Below are 16712 nucleotides of genomic sequence, written 5' to 3'. Positions count from 1 at the left end.
TCGGGTCCTCGGTTTGGTCTTCGGGCTCCTCACACCAGCATCAGTGTCTAGACTCCATCGGGGGATTATCTTTTGTTTTTCTACCCCTTTAAAAAAATATAATTTCAGAATGATGGAGTCTAATCTCCAAAGACTGTACATTTCATATTATGCATATATGCAATAAATCTTTGCATATCTGCAACAAAGTCTCTCCTGATTGAAATTGGTTGGGAGGTTTGACACACAAAAGCAGAACCGGTACAGCTGGCACTAGAAAACTCAGAAGACGGGTGTAAATACAAGTAAGTTGGTAAATTGTTTGGTTAGCTGATTACACACAATCCACTAGATAGACATAGATTAAAGGCCATAAACTACTAAAATCATTAACCTTTATCATATCCGCAGATTGATCAAATTATGTCAAACTAAGTGCATCATCTGAAAATATTACAAGTGAATGTCTCTCGTAAACAACAAATCTGCTCTTTTACAGCTGTATTTTTGACATATTAAAGGACAAATCCGGTGCAAAATGAACCTAGGGGTTAATAACATGTGTACCGAGTCGACCGTTCTCTGGGATATGTTTTCATGCTAATTGAATGTGACCAGTTTTATCGCAAACCACTAATTACCTTATAACGCTAGTCGTCGGGGCACAGGTAAAGTAAAAAGAAATCACTATTTCTATACCACTAACAAGGCTCAAAATAGCACCACACTTCCACGGTAGTATAATGAGGGTCCCTACATGTAAACCGAAGCATTGAGAACTTTGTAAGTGTACAAAGTTCTCAATGCGCTGGATTTGTCCTTTAAAGGAATTTCATTTTCTTGCATTACGATATGGCAAAGCAACCTACATATGAGTTGAGTTCTAACAGATTTTTAAAATGTATTTTCTTCTTCTTCTTATTATTATTATTCAATTTTAGCACTACATAGAAAGATGAATTAGCTGTTATAGGTAAATAAAAAAGATTATGAATCCTGTTTTGTGCCTTCTTTTTTTTTTTACATATAGAGGTTACACTAAATAAAGTTCAGAAAAGTTCTTAAGAAAATAATGCTTTCATCTTGCTCTCTCAATGAAAATGTATGGATTTTTCTTTCAGAATTCTGCTTATATCAATACAACGTGCCAAGTCTATCTGTATCTATATATTAAAGGCTGATGAATGAATGCCTACCTGTATTAGTATTTTTTAAAGATAATTTTTGGGCATTTTTAGGCCTTTATTCGACAGGACAGATGAAGACATGAAAGGGGAGAGAGGGGGGCATGACATGCAGCAAAGGGCCACAGGTCGGAGTCGAACCTGGGCCCACTGCGTCAAGGAGTTCACCTCTATTAATGGGCGCCCGCTCTACCAACTGAGCTATCCGGGCGCCCTGTATTAGTATTTTACTGGGAGAGTCAGAGCTTATTCTGCTCCTCAGCGCGATAATTGGTTGGTCATGTCAGGAAGACACAGTGAGAAATTGACGACTAACAGAAAATTCCTCCCTCCTGTTGTGATCATTCGCTACTGTTGAATATTAAAAATGACACATTAAAGAACATTACCTTGAAGCACTTGAATAAAAAAAACAATGTGAGTCCATTTTAATGGCACACTGCTCGCTCATCAGAGCCAATACTTGATAGGTATTATTATGAATTAGCTGCGCATGCATAACGGCAGGGTGGGAGCTGATAGAGGGACTCATGTCTTAAGGAATGGAATTCACAACCTTTCCGTAGCTGTATTAAAGTGCTATCTTACCACAGTTTGTTATAGACATTCATATATGTGGAAACCAGAGGGTGTGATAAACTGTTAGAAAATATTTGAAAACTGTCAAGCCATCTTATACTTATTGATTTTTACTCCAAAATATTTACTGGTTTTAATACAAGGGTAGGTACAGCTGTAGCTAAAGAATGGTTCTACAATCTTGTGGAGCCATACACAGCATAATCCATACTTTTATCGCATACTGCATTTGCTAAAGCAGGCCAGTCTTGACCAGTCTTAAAAACCCTTGAGGCAAATTTTTGATTTATGATATTGGACTATATAAATAAAATTGACTTGACAGTCTACAGAGGTGAGAGCAATGTACTGTAGAAGTCAGTACAGCTGGTGGGGCAGGTTGAGAGCTTCTTGCTAAGCAGCACCCTATTTTTAACTATATATGTGGCCCAACTCACAGTGACAGTGTGCTCCTGAGAGTGAGGCCTCGGTGGCACATGAACACAGGGTGATAGACCAAGTCAGTAAAAGGTCCAATCACTCACATCTGAGTGGGCACTGACCCACTACAGTGCCAGAGCCCTTGAGAGACCGGGCAAGGAAAGAAGGTGGGGTGCCCTGTACATCCACAACCCTCCCAAGTGGGGTGGAATTTCTGTCTGCATCAATTATTCAAGAACCGTCTTAGATAACACTCGCAGGGAGGATGGATGAGGTCTATTTCTGTATGGTACTTCATAAGGATGAAGACAGGAGACATTTTTTATTTTGTGTGCTGGTGCTTCAGACACCGGATAACCAGTAGTCTCCTCTGTGCAACGACGGTAAAACCAGGAGTGTCTTTGAAAAATGCTTTTAACACACTCCAGATTCTTTGCTGACATTCCAAGATGTCAGCGCTTTGTAGAAGAGAGACGCACATATTTCCTGCATCCTAGGAAATTTAATGTACAGTAGGTGTTGCCAAGAGGGACCCCTAACAAAGGTGACAAAAGCTCAGAAAACTGGCCCTCACTCTGTCCTTTAACACCGTCCCCCCTCAATAACCCTCATCTTTTCTGTTAAGGGACTCCCAGATGGGTCGCATGGTTTCATGTGTGTCATTTTCTTTTATGAGTAACTACACACATGGCTAGGAATACTGTTTTTGCAGTCATGTCGCGGTTGATGTATTTTCTGGCACCCTGTGAAGTACAACATGTCACAATGCACAACAGTGTATCACAGTCGTGCGTGTGGTCATAAACGCAAGAGACTTGAAGCTTCTAGCCAAAAGGAGTCACTTCAGTAGAAAGGGTTTACTAAATATTGATAACAATAATAGTAACTGTCATGACTGCGACTCATTAGCAGGTCAGACACTGACTGTTAGATGATGCATCTGAGACATATTTGATGTCATTGGCAAGATACAAGAGCAGAGGATGAAAATTTATAAATAACCTACAATTTCTTCGCTCTTTCTATACATTTCGTTCTATAAAATATCTCTCTTATAATAATAACTGCAGTTGCAATGCATGAATGGGCGGCAAAATTCAACCCATACACAGAAAGAGAATGAATAGAAGGCAAGTGTTATTTATCTTAAACAATGCCTTAAGGCAAAAAGGCCAGACAAAGTGCTTGTTTTAGAAAAGGTACTTTAAAGGGAATTAATGTTACAGTAGGTTAGACAAAAGCAACTTTGCTGCTGGTGATTTTGCAGGTTTGAAAACATACACCCTGGGGAGAAGCATACATGCTTTTCATGACAGGAGCAGCTTAATATTTTCCTACATGCTTATCAACACTACTTTATACAAGCTCCAATAATGCTGACAAAATTATTTAAAAACACTTTCTACGCGACACCTCCAGTGTAAGTGGTGTATTTGTGGTGGAACGAAAATGCCAAAGATTCTCTGAGCTATTAAAGTTTGTGCAACAGTTATTTGTGACATACGAAGGTTCCACCTTAGCAAATTCAGGACATTGGAGAAGCCTAGTTTCTACTGTATAACAGGTATTTGCCGTTACCATTATTGGCTAAAACATACAATGTTTTTCGTCAATACAACAAGAATGAGTTGCCCTTTGTTTTTAAGGGCTAGACCTGTCCAGCATAGTTACTGTCATCTAATCTATGTTCTCTATTGAGGCCTGCGAGTGGCCCAAAATGATTAGCTATTTGATCTTTTGTTATTTATCTTGCCATTTGTTGATTACTGACAGAACAATTTTGAGAAACTGCATTATTTTGTCTTTCCTTTAGAATTCAGATACATTGCTTGTGTTTTTTAAAAAAATACTGATTTAACACCTTTTATAATTAATGTCGTGCTCTGAAAATAGCCAAAGTTAATCTTTTAAAGAAAAAAAGAAGCATTTTATGAATTAATAATGATTACTTCATTATTGAACATTAACTTGGCCAACTATTTGTTAAGCAAAATTACATTCCTAATTAGGACTAGTGTTTACAATCCAATTATTATCTAATTAGAACTTCTTACAAATAGGCTGTGTCTTGGACTTAAATGAGGCTCATTTTTCAAGGTAAAAGTTGGCGAGCGACACACAAAACAGCATTTACAAATGTAATCCAGAGGTTTGATAGCAGATTTGTTGGTAACAAATGTCTTAATAGCTATTTTGTAAGATAACAAATTGTGCAGAAATAGGTTGTAAATAGTTTTTGAAATCAAGAATTGACAGCATTGGCAGCATTTGGTTTGCTTTGTGTGCATAAATAGATGCTCTGGCGTGTGCATTGGTGCTTCATGTTGATGTGTGATATTTGTGTGTTCACAGAGTGCTATGCCAACATGTCAAAAGGATCTGAGACATTTGATTGTGACAGAACATCTTCCATGCGCATACAGTTATTTCTGTCACACTTTTTTTTGGTGGTTGCAGTGCTAAGCATCGACTGTGATGCAGCGCAGAGACACAGAGGGATGTATACTGGAGTCATATGTGACCTGGGTTGGTCCCTAGTGAACATGGTTCTACTACACTGGTCCTGTCAGTCAGATAGCCAGTCAGTCAGTTTCAGGAAAAGAGGCTGGGAGAGAGTGAAGACACACACAGAGAGAGGGGACCCGACAGAACGTATTCCCTCCAGTCAATCACAAGCCACAGAACTGCTCAAATGATGCAGGTTCTCTCAAGAGGCCTGCAGGGTGGAACTGGGTGAAGGAGGACCTAATGTCACACTCGCTACACTGAAGTCGCTTCCTGTCAATTATCATAAGAGACATGATGGCTTAGACAACTGCTACTGAACTCTGTAGGGTGCTCAGAGATGACCATATTACTGGTGTAAATAAAACAAGCATCACTGGGACTTTGGGAAGGTGTTAATCCCTGACTAATGAACTCTGCCTCTGCCAGTAGCTTCCCTGTTGCATCCCTGGACATATCCACCTGTGTGTGTGTGTGTGTGTGTGTGTGTGTGTGTGTGTGTGTGTGTGTGTGTGTGTGTGTGTGTGTGTGTGTGTGTGTGTGTGTAGGGGATTCAGAGAGAGGGACAGGCTCCACTCTCCCGTCCCTCAGCCTGACAGGCAGAACTCAGCCACACAATTTCACGGTTTGTGGGTAGTACACACCACTGCTTTCCCATCCCTGAGACCCAGAGACTCACAGTGTGTGTGCGTGTGCGTGTGTGTGTGTGTGTGTGTGTTAGCCTGTGCATATGAACATGAACACACCCACCTCCTCCGCTATTAATACTAGGAGGAAAAGAAGAAATCAAATATTAATCCTTCAACAACCACCTAGAATTGAAAAAAAAAATAAATGAGTGGACTTACCATTTTGTTATTGATTTCATGAAAATGAATTTCACAGACTTTCTCTACGATGTCTTCACTCTCAAAAGTTATGAAGCCAAATCCTATGCAGAGAGAAACAGAGAAGGGAGGGGGGAAGAGAAAGAGGGAGAGAATGGGTTAGTGGAGAGCCTTAACAAAACTTCAGGAACTAAAATGAAAGTGCACCACCAAGATGGAATATTATCACGAGCCAGATCCAAAAACTATGCGAGTACATCCATGGAGATTGGCTTGGGCATGGAAAAGAACAAGTGAACAAGACAGACAAGACAGACATTGTCCTCTTTAAATCAGGAATATGATGAAATCTGCCACATTATTAAGGGCACTCAAGGACCTCTTCTACAAAGAGAAGAAGGAAAAACAGCACAAAGCTCATTTAATGAGATTCAGGGAGCTAGGGCCCAGCATTTGAATTTCATTAAATGCATTTTGTGTTCTTTTTATTGAAATCTCACTGTATAACAAGCCCTCGTTTTCATGTTAATGCAGGCCTTAGAATGAATGCGTCGTTGACAGTGGGATTTTCATGCCATATTTATAGGATAAAAGCTTAACCCCTCTTTCAACACAAAGGCAGAAAGACAAGATGGTTTCAGACTTTTGAACACAAGTGGATTGCAATACTCTTCTCTGTGTTTTGATGGTGATGCACAAAGCAATCTTACTTCTGTATAGCAGGGGTTGAAAGGAAAACTGATACTCTATTACTTTTGCAAAAGAGGAAACTGCACAAAAGACAAACAGTTAGTGAATAAAGCAGCAAGTGGGACTGAAAGGAGATGAGATTCTTTTCAAAATGGCAAACACCCCGCGATGAAATAAAATCACCTCAGACTGAGCTTGAACCGCCGTCAGTGCAGAAGACATCCCATCTGACTAACACACACTCCACAGACAGCACCATCCATTTATTGTCATAGAATGTCAGACTATACAGTAAAAATAGTCACCTACTGAATGTGAAAAGGTACTGATACACCAATGGGAGACAACAGTTCCAATATTACTTGCTGACTGAGCTGAACAATGGTGCATATTGTCCTATTCATACAAGTTAAGACAAATCGGTTTGTTTAGGATTAAGCTCACAATCATCATCCACTTCACAGGACAAATATCAAGGTCCAAAATTGGAGGGAGAGCTTTTCAGGGCCTGCACATGTGCACATATTCACATACCATCACATACTGTGTACTAGGGTAAACAAACAAAAGATATTTGTCAGCCATACCAAGGGCTTCAACTAACGATCATTTTCATCACTGATTATTTTCGCAGTCGATCAATCGCTTGGTGTATAAAATGTCAGAATATAGTGAAACATGCCGATCACAGTTTCCAACAGTCCAAGGGGATGTTTTGTTTGACCAACCGACAGCCCAAAAACCAAAGACATTCAGTTCACAAAAATGTAAAACAGAGGAAAGCAGAAAATATGAAACAAGCTGAAACCAAAGAATGCTTGGTGTTTTTGCTTCTAAAAATTACTTAAACGGTCACTCATCTTTCAAAACTATTTCCTATTAATTTTTTATCGATCAACTAATCGATTTATTGACTAATAGTAGCAGCTCTGGTTGATACGGTTATTCCTTTAATATTTCTGGCTATGTTGCAAATCAATGAGCAGGACTGCTTTATGGCAGTATTAGATTCCCAGGATTTTTGAATCAATGTGGTTAAATACTTTATTTGTCAGGTATTTCATTCACAGGATAAGCCAATTCCCAATCCCACCATACTGATCATATCATACTGATATCACAATATAAAAAGTTAGATATATCACATATACCCTACCATATATATTATCCATATCATCCACTACTACTGTATGAATGTTGTTTGATAAATATTTAGTACCTTAAGAGTCTTCATATTCACACCCAAGCAGAAATGTCAAAATGAAGTGTACTATGATATATTTGTCTCCTAAACTGCTTATTCTACAAATTCATGAGATCATCCAGAAAAATACAGATTTCTTTGTTAGGAGCTGCTGCTTACTAGCCAGCCTATCACAAACACTGGCATCCATCGTTTTGTCATTAAGTCTTCATCTCTCACAGGCATTTTTCTTCTCTGCTCCTCCTCCAGCTCCTCCTCCATAAATAACAAAAGATTCTCCTCAAGCCCATCTCCTGCTACTAAAGCAAGCGAGAACATATCAAAGCAGCCTTGTCAAAAGAAGGGTTGGAAACCTAATGTGTGAGCTGATTAAACATGGGCAACATGTAATCTAATGAGATCTTATGAGACAGAATATCAATTTCTACTGAGACATCTCAACACTGAGCTGTGGCCACACATTTGTGAGGTGGGGGGGGGACAAGGGGCCGGTGATGACAACAGGCATGGGGGGGAGCTGCACCCTCTTCTCCTGCTCACCCCACCTTCATGCCAACACAAGGAGCACTTTTGACAACCAACAAATCAACCGCCAGGAGTAATTTGTCACAGAAGAGGGTAGGTAGAGAGAGTGGAGTCTGGGGGGATGGAGGGTGGAAAGGGAAAGAAAAAAAGAAGGTGGAGATGAAAGGAGGAGGGCGGGGGGGGGGGAGACAGAAAAAGTGACAAGGAAAGAGGTTAACACACATGGCCCCTGTCGCCACACTCCTTCCTGCTGCTATAGGCAGCTCCTCCATCAACTGACAGGACATTTTCCACAGCACCATTATATCCACTGAGGTCAGGTCTTAGCCATACCACCACAGCTACCACCAGCAGGGCCCTTACACCCATGACTGGATCTGTTTGAATGAACAAAAAGACATTTTGCTGTGGTGTAGACAACTATTGGAATGTATTCTGTAGACAAAAACACACAACAAACATCCCTATTTTTCTCTCTCATTGGCTCAGCACACGCCTTCTTAGTCCCCTGTGGACTGTCTGAACTTCTGGCCCTGCCATTACAGTGCAGTCCTTTGCTCTACTATCCTATTTTACAGACCTTACAGACAATTACAGGCCACAAAATAGCAGCAACAGAAACATTCCTCTCCCCCATCCTCCTTTCTGCAGGGTGTCAGCAGAGCGAGATTGTCCTCATGTATTCCGGCCCTTCACTTCCAACTATCCACACATGGCAGGAGGCTGACCTCAACGAGACTATTAAAGACTGTCAGCAGCACTGACAGACACAAGGAGAGAGGTGTCAACACGCTCACACTGAACAACCTTCCCACACACAGCTTAAACAATACCCTGTAAATGGAAACACATGGATTTTTGGTAGAAAGGCGGATAATAGCTGTTGTGTGGCTACTGGCTGAGGCTGCACTTTGCTCACACTTATTAGCCAGAGCTGGGCTTGGCCTCATCTCATCGCTCCACAGAATCGGCAGGGAGCCTACTTTCACGGCCTTTTAACACCTTCATCGTACTCTGTCTTTATTTCACACTCATTCCAGGTTTCTCTGCTTCTGTTACTTTAAATGCTTTTCATTCCCCCCCTTTGCATGCTCCGGCCCCTCCCAACCTGGAAAAAGCTGATTCTGCCAGCAGCAGATAATGGAGGAACTTGCAAATTGATGCAGCAAAGTTGACTTTGACTTGAAAAGTGGCGTAGCAGGATTCTCAAATGTGTTAATCACCAACGTAAAGTGTGTTTAAATGCTACTCTTACATTTTCTTTTGATGCCTGACATGACTTCCATCTGCACAGCACAGATATTTTTCAAAAATATGACAACACTTTCGCTGGGTTTCATGTTCATAACTAGCCGTTCTTCCAGAGGTGTTTATGTTTCATAAAATATGAGCTAGTGGTTGTAGGAGTATTATTATCAGTAGTAGTTTTAATTATTGTTGTAACGATCTTGTAAGAGCATGTAAAAGAGGCATAGTTAAGGCTGATATAAATTTACAACTGCTGCAGGTAGCAGGCATCCCCCAACTACCTAATAACTGCAGCTAAATATACTGCAATAAGTACATGAGAGTGAATATAAAGCACACATGTATTATCAGTAATATACTAAGCACAGACCTGAAGCTCATTATCCACACCTTTCTAGGTCAATGTTAAGCATGAACTGAATTTAAAGGTTTTTTTTTAGGAAAGGGATGTGTATAGAGTTTTTCCTTGCAGAACCTGGTTGGACCTCACTATTTAGGTACATGTTACATATTAAGCATAATGTGCATTCAAGCAAACACACATGGAGATTTAACACCCCCATCAATTCAGAAAATGATCACAAGTTCTGACACAAAATGCCTCATATATCAATAACTGTAATGCATCCTCTTCAAAATCCACAACCCATAAACATGTATATCTAATGCTTTTGTTAATAGGGGGCTGTATATTGCTCCTGATTAAAAGTGCATCTAATGAGAGGAGCCTGCTGCTGAGCGGTTCTGGCAACCAGCCCTGTCAACACAGAGTAAGGAAGTGGGGCAACCTGGAGAAGTGTTAGACAGGTCCTCTGGGACACAGCAGGAAGGGAATGGAGCCTCCCCCCGATGGGGATTACACACACACACACACACACACACACACACACACACACACACACACACACACACACACACACACACACACACACACACACACACACACACACACACACACACCTACTGTACATGTACGCTTGCCTGCTAGGTCATTGGTGCAACCAACCTGCAGCAACAACTCCTCCTCCTCTTCCTATGCATCCCCTACTGAACTGGTTATCCTGCCCGTAATTATGCATAGTCCAACCTTCATCTGTCCAATCAGGAGTAAGTCTAGAGAAAGCTCCTGCACTGCCTGTCTGCCTGTGTGCCCCAGCCTCCAAGCCCCATCTTCTTGAAATGCAGAGAAGCAGACAGAGGCAGTCCGAACACCCACGGCACAGTTAAAGGCCTTTGATCAGTATTTCCGTCTCCTATTACTTGAGACCCAAAGCCCCGGGCGTTAATCCCCTGTTTAATACAGTTAACAGCATGAACTCTCTAACAGCACAGGGCACATATAGCAGAGGAAAGAGAATAGAGACTGAACAAATTTGTGAAAACACTTGCTTCATTAAAAAACTGTGCTTGAAAATACTGAAAATGATCTGGCACATTATTATTTGTAAAACAAACTTCATGTAAACACTCACCTAAAGTATCAGTATTTATATACTAATAGTAGTAAGTATTCATAAAGTTGACTGGTAAAAGCAAAACAATGTTTGAAAAACTATTCAATTTGACTCAAATTAAATTTATGAAAATGTGTGTAATAATCAACACACTGAGGGACAGAAAATGAAAATAAAATAAGAAAGATGGAAGGCAACAAAGGAAGGAGTCTCCTGCCTCAACAGAAATACAGAGCTGTCAGCTGAGGTCTGTAGTCCTGAGACAAGTGGTGTTGTCATCCTCATTGCATTTATTATAAAACAGGTGTTTACTGTAGGTTGGTTTGGTACATGTACTGTAGGCAGATCGTCTAATGTCCTTACAATGTTTTGTTACGACCCTTCCCACTTCTGCCTGCTGTTGGCTTCACTGGCTTTCCTGCAGGAGCTGGCAGTTTGGGAGGGTTAATTGGCCAATGGGCTGACACCTGGGTAGGCCTCAATTTAGGGCTCACCCAAGGCTATAGCTACATGCCATGTCTCATAGTGTTTGACTCTCTCTCCTAGGATCCACATCTCCTGGTTTTGGGTTCGTTTTGACACTTTTGTTGCAGTTACCATGCATCCATACATTCCTCACTCATCCATACACTCCACACATCCCTGATCCTATTTACTCACCACACCTCATCTTTTCGTAAATAGTTAATATGTTTATTCATCAATAAACCTTTTATTGGCACTTTAACCTGTCTGGACTCCCCTTTTTGTCACATGCTTTGAGCCGGTTTGTGACAGTTTTAAACAGTCTACTACAACTCAATAAGCTGAGTCTTAGTATGATTTTCTGTATTCCACATGTACTCAATAAATATACAATTCATATGGTCATATTTATATCATATTACTGCAGAGGTACATACAGTATTGACCAGTGCATATTCAAAGATCAGCTCTTACACCTACTGTAAAAGCATCTTCCCTCTGGTAACTTATAACGTTTTACATTGAACAGACAAAGATGCAGGTTTTCTTTGTTATTGGTTAATATGAGACAAACACACAGAGAGGGATATAAAGACAAAAAAATGTGACTGCTTTGATGCATGAAAGTTCGTGGGGAAAAGTGAAGATGGACGATGTAAAATGAATCACTGAAGTGTACAGTACAGTGAGCCATGAGCACTGTTACAAACAAGACAACATTCCGAAGATAAGTCTCCGGATGTTATTGCTTCAGTTGCAAGATCAAGCATAAATACATTCTTTTTTCTTTCTTGATGCATTTCTCCTCCTTGTAACGAATTGTGCTCAGGGATATGCTTGGCTTTCCTGGTTCAAATTTATAATCAGAGCTTAAATATGAAACATGCTTTTCCATGCATATGGTAACGCATGTGTATAGGGCAGACCACCACTTTAATGTGCAAAGCAGAGAGAGAGAGGAGAGGTGAGCAGGTAAGCCATGGGCAGATGGCAATTTGTGGTAGGGAAACATAACTATCTTTTCAATGACTGCTGGCAGGAAATACAACATACATATTTTTGTTTATTTCCTTGCTCAAATATTATGCTAATCAGAACCAAAATCAAAAGCGTCAATACATTCAAAACAATACCCATCACATTTATCAATTTGGTCTTTGATATTTATGTGGACTTGGTCATGTTACATAGATTGAAGTTGTACCTGACAATGATGAACACCATGGTTAATAAGCACAAAGGCGTTACAACTGCTAAACAGATACTATGCATTCTATGGCTAAATTAGAACCAGGGAAAGACTAGAGTATCATGGTTTGGTAGCAAAATGAATCCACAAAATAAATACATACAAACAAACTCTATGGATCACTGAAAACGTGTTTTTTAAGAAGAGGCCCAGAACTACAAAAAGCATTTGAATGTATGATATAATTCTCCAGGTCAGTAAGAATCCTAAGCCACATTAAATAATTTTAAAGGGGTGGTTCAGAATTTTGGACATAGGACCTCATTTCCAAGTTAGCCAGTGTGTTATTTATCAGTGGAGACAGTTTTCAACACTTTTCATCCAGTCCTTCCAGTTGCAGAGTTCGCTGGTGCTAGGCTAGCTCAAGTCAACAGTATCTGCTAGCCTGCCATTAAAAGCAGTCTTACACACTCCACAGTACACCCGAGGCAAATAAATTATAACGCCAGACTATCGATGTAAATGTCTGTTGATAGAATAATGTTAGAATTAAAACTACCCTTGCATCTCAATGATCGCATTACATTTTGAGGGACTAGTTTCTCAGCAGCGGCGGAATTTTACTTTAGTAGTCCGGTTAGTAGTACTGCGCCAAAAAGTAAACAGAGAAGCGCACTCCAGTCGGGAAACCTAGTAGCTGCTGGCTTGGACATCGAGACATCGGCGGAGACTCTACTCAAGTGGCAAATGTGTAGTGATCATTTTAGACCAGACGACTTTGAAAAACCCCGCAATCTAAAGGACCACAAGTCACTGACAACGAATGCGGTTCCATCCGTCTTTCTAGACGCACCAACTGCTACTGATGAACAGGTAATAACTTTCGGTAGGCTACTCCAGCTAATAAAGCTAGCCCCTTTCATAACGTTAGCCTACCTGCTACTGATAGATTGAGACTGACAACGTTAGTGGAGATAACGTTACAGTTCAATGCATTGTGGAGAGTGACAACGTTAGCTAACGGTATAGCTACACTCTTGGTAGATACCTGGCTGGGCTAACCGCTAACTTTAGGTAATTGCTGACAGAAACGTCATGTAAGCTCAGACAGTTTACATGCAAATTGCTAGCCTGTGTGCTTTCATGTACCGGTAACGTTATGTGAGTTATAGCCTGGCAGAGTGGAATTAGTTGGAGCTCACAGCGGCAGGTAAATAAACTTGCGTGATTGTCATGTAAACCGGCTTTCTCGGTAGCCTAGGTAACATCACTCCGCCGCTGCTGTAGCCTATGCTACCAACTACAGGGAACAAAGTATAACTATTGCAATGCGATGCAAGGGTAGTTTTAATTCTAACATTATTCTATCAACAGACATTTACATCGATAGTCTGGCGTTATAATTTATTTGCCTCGGGTGTACTGTGGAGTGTGTAAGACTGCTTTTAATGTCAGGCTAGCAGATACTGTTGACTTGAGCTAGCCTAGCACCAGCGAACTCTGCAACTGGAAGGACTGGATGAAAAGTGTTGAAAACTGTCTCCACTGATAAATAACACACTGGCTAACTTGGAAATGAGGTCCTTTGTCCAAAATTCTGAACCACCCCTTTAAAGAACACTGCCATTTTATGTACTATATAACAAGTGTCACAAGTGACTCATCTGCTAAAGCTCTGTTAGCCTTAATATTAATCAAATGAGCCAACAGCTTTGGCTAGCTGTGCCTCAACATTGTAATGGAGTGGTAATAGAGTGCTCAACAGATGTCGCTGTATTTCAATAAAACACTTTGTGTAGGTGTACAAATGCAAACGCCACGCTGGGACTTCACCAACGGTAATCTTTTTTTGGACTTGGTCTGCACAGTGTGCAGTATGTCAACCTTCAATTTGACCAAAACAGAAAGGTGCTGATTATGTATAGGTGGCTGTATGCGCAAGCATCAGGTGGCAGAAGAAATAGCATAAAATTGGGCCACAATTACCAAGTGGCATTTTAGTTTGTTTAGCAGCAGCTTTGAGGCTTTTAAAAGCTGGAACTTATTAGCTGGGACAACATTTTAAGAGGACATCTCATTACTGATTACTGAAAAATGTCACAAAGGAGTTTTTAATATCAGCATGAAATAAAGCACCAGGCCAGAGAACCATTAGACAGAAACAGTGTGATTGTAAGTTGATGTAATTTGATTTCAGTGTGCTGTTTTCTTTACGCTTGGCCTTCATCATTTTATGGCGCACCAGTGAGTTTGCACTTATCAGTTCAGAGCCACTTGTTTGGACATCTTTTCTGAAATGCTGGTGAATCAATTACATTTCTGAATTCATCTTGATTTCTGCAAACTCAAGATTGAAAATAGAAACTGAAAAACATACTGTAAACAAAAAAAATATACCAGGGTACAATGCAACATACAGTACATTACCACTCTTAAAATGTAGTGGCAATATTTTCACCCACCTACTTAAGACCAGGATGCGAGACTTGCAAAGTTTTATGGATGGATCTACTGTATACTTTTATTAAATGTTTAACATTCAATGTGCCTGCTTCCTCTGCATTTTCTGTAGAGCAACTGGGCTCAGCGTGTGTGCTGAGGGAACTAGTTTGTGCCTCTATGTAGGTCAGCTTTCAGAGTTGGCCATCAATTTCTCCTGTCCTACTTTAAAAGACACTCCGTCTCCATACAAATACACACAAACAAAAACATATGTACATACAGTATGTAGCATTTGTATAAGATATGACGACTGTAACCTGGGCTTGTACCATGTCATTGATTTGATTCATGCTCCAATTACAGACATTTATTTAAACCTACAGCAATACTTGTCTAACACTATAACTTCAACACATGTTGGTCAGCACAAATCTAGGTTGTCAATACATGCCCAGTTGTAGTTGGGTCAGTGGTAATAGGCACATCAACAGCAACACAGAGGGTGTGCTTGTGAAATGAATCCAGCCCTCTCCCCCTCTTGAGTATACTTTGAAACACTCTCTAACTCTAGAAAGCCCCTCATTAGTGCCAAACAATATAGCCATAAGTGTGAACTTCTCTTCTTCTATATGATCACAAGGCTGCTCTAGCAACAATTGAATGGAAGCAATTATCTATGGAGAAGGTGACTAACTACCCTTTTTACTCACTAGCACCCAGCCAGCAGGCTACAATCAGTAAGCCATAGAGAGCTAAAAGGAGTCAAAGAAAATCTAAGAGAAAAAGGAGAATTTAAGGAGAATCTTTTCATAAATATAAAGAATATAATTTGGATTATTTTAAAACTGCACACTAGTAGACTTACAGAGATAATACAGACTTCACTGACATAAAAAGAAACATGGCAAAATCCAAGGCACCCTGCAAAGTGAAGAAACTGATTATAGCAGAGGAAATGTTGATAGTTTAGTGACGTTTAGTTGTTTTAGCCAGAGGTGGACTGCCTGCCAGAGACCCAAGCTTGTTCACAAGTGCCTATCTGTGTCATTGTATGGAAGAAAATCAGCCTGCAGGTCAAACCTGGCAAAGACCCTCTGTCCATTTGTAAAGCAACCACAGCTCAGGACTTGACCTGAGGACTGAGCAGCCTCCTTAAAGAGGTGCCAGTGTCTCTATGAAGCAAAAAAGGTGAGAAAACAAATCCTCAAGGCCACATTTCAGTATTTTCATCAGCTTCATCATCATATGATCTCATACGTGTAGTATATTTTTCTGAATGTCATTCTCCTTGTGAACTGCTCTACTGTACAAAACTGCAGTAAAAGAAGTAGTAGTAAAGTACTCACATCTTTTATTCTTTAAACGAATATGTATAAATAAAGATTATTATCAATCAGTACAACATTCCACAATTGTTGCATTGCAGGTAAAAAATAATAAGTAAGTAGAGGCAAAACGTCCTAGTATCAAAAGGTTATTCCAAGGATTGGCCTGTTTCAGAGTATTCAATTGTCATTTATGCATTAATTAATTTCCTAAAATGTGGCACATGAAGCAGTTTTGCTTATTTGAAGAATCAATGCATTTACATGTTTTTTGCAAATTTTTGGGTGGTATCTTCATGGTTGAATGCACTTATTGTAAGTCACTTTGGATAAAAGTGTCAGCTAAATGAACGTAATGTCATGTAATCAGTAAGCAGCATTCAATGTTGGAGCTGGTCCAGATGGAGCTCAATGTAGCCAATAACAAAAGAGACACAAGTCAGACAAATCACAGCAGACAACATATGGAAGGCATACTGCCAACAGTAGTAACACTAACACATATTTGTGTGAATGCTGACTCAGCAGCATTCACAGTATTGTTATCCGATTCTTCAAATTTCTTTGGTCGCCTCTACAGTAACTTCTGCATATGTTCAGCTACAAAAAACATTCAAATATCAAAATGTTCAGCTCTTTGAGCATATGATGGGACTTCAACATTTGTTCTGCTATT

At 40.1% G+C, this 16712-nt stretch overlaps 1 protein-coding gene across 19 annotated transcripts in view; it reads right to left on the bottom strand.

The window, feature by feature from the left end:
• The window catches only part of LOC116064801 (RNA-binding protein Musashi homolog 2), a 249196-nt gene that overhangs the window by 64808 nt on the left and 167676 nt on the right, over nucleotides 1–16712 (bottom strand). For all 19 annotated transcript variants that reach the window (XR_004108610.2, XR_004108609.2, XR_004899210.1 and 16 more), the window contains exon 8: nucleotides 5516–5598. Coding sequence is in view for 16 of the 19 variants with exons in the window: in XM_031320064.2 (XP_031175924.1) it covers nucleotides 5516–5598 (83 nt within the window). In the remaining 3 variants the exon portion in view is untranslated. The remainder of the gene's footprint in view (nucleotides 1–5515; nucleotides 5599–16712) is intronic.

This window comes from Sander lucioperca, chromosome 13 (assembly GCF_008315115.2).
Source record: "Sander lucioperca isolate FBNREF2018 chromosome 13, SLUC_FBN_1.2, whole genome shotgun sequence".
NCBI classification, from domain to species: domain Eukaryota; kingdom Metazoa; phylum Chordata; class Actinopteri; order Perciformes; family Percidae; genus Sander; species Sander lucioperca.
This window is presented reverse-complemented; position numbering and strand designations above follow the sequence as displayed.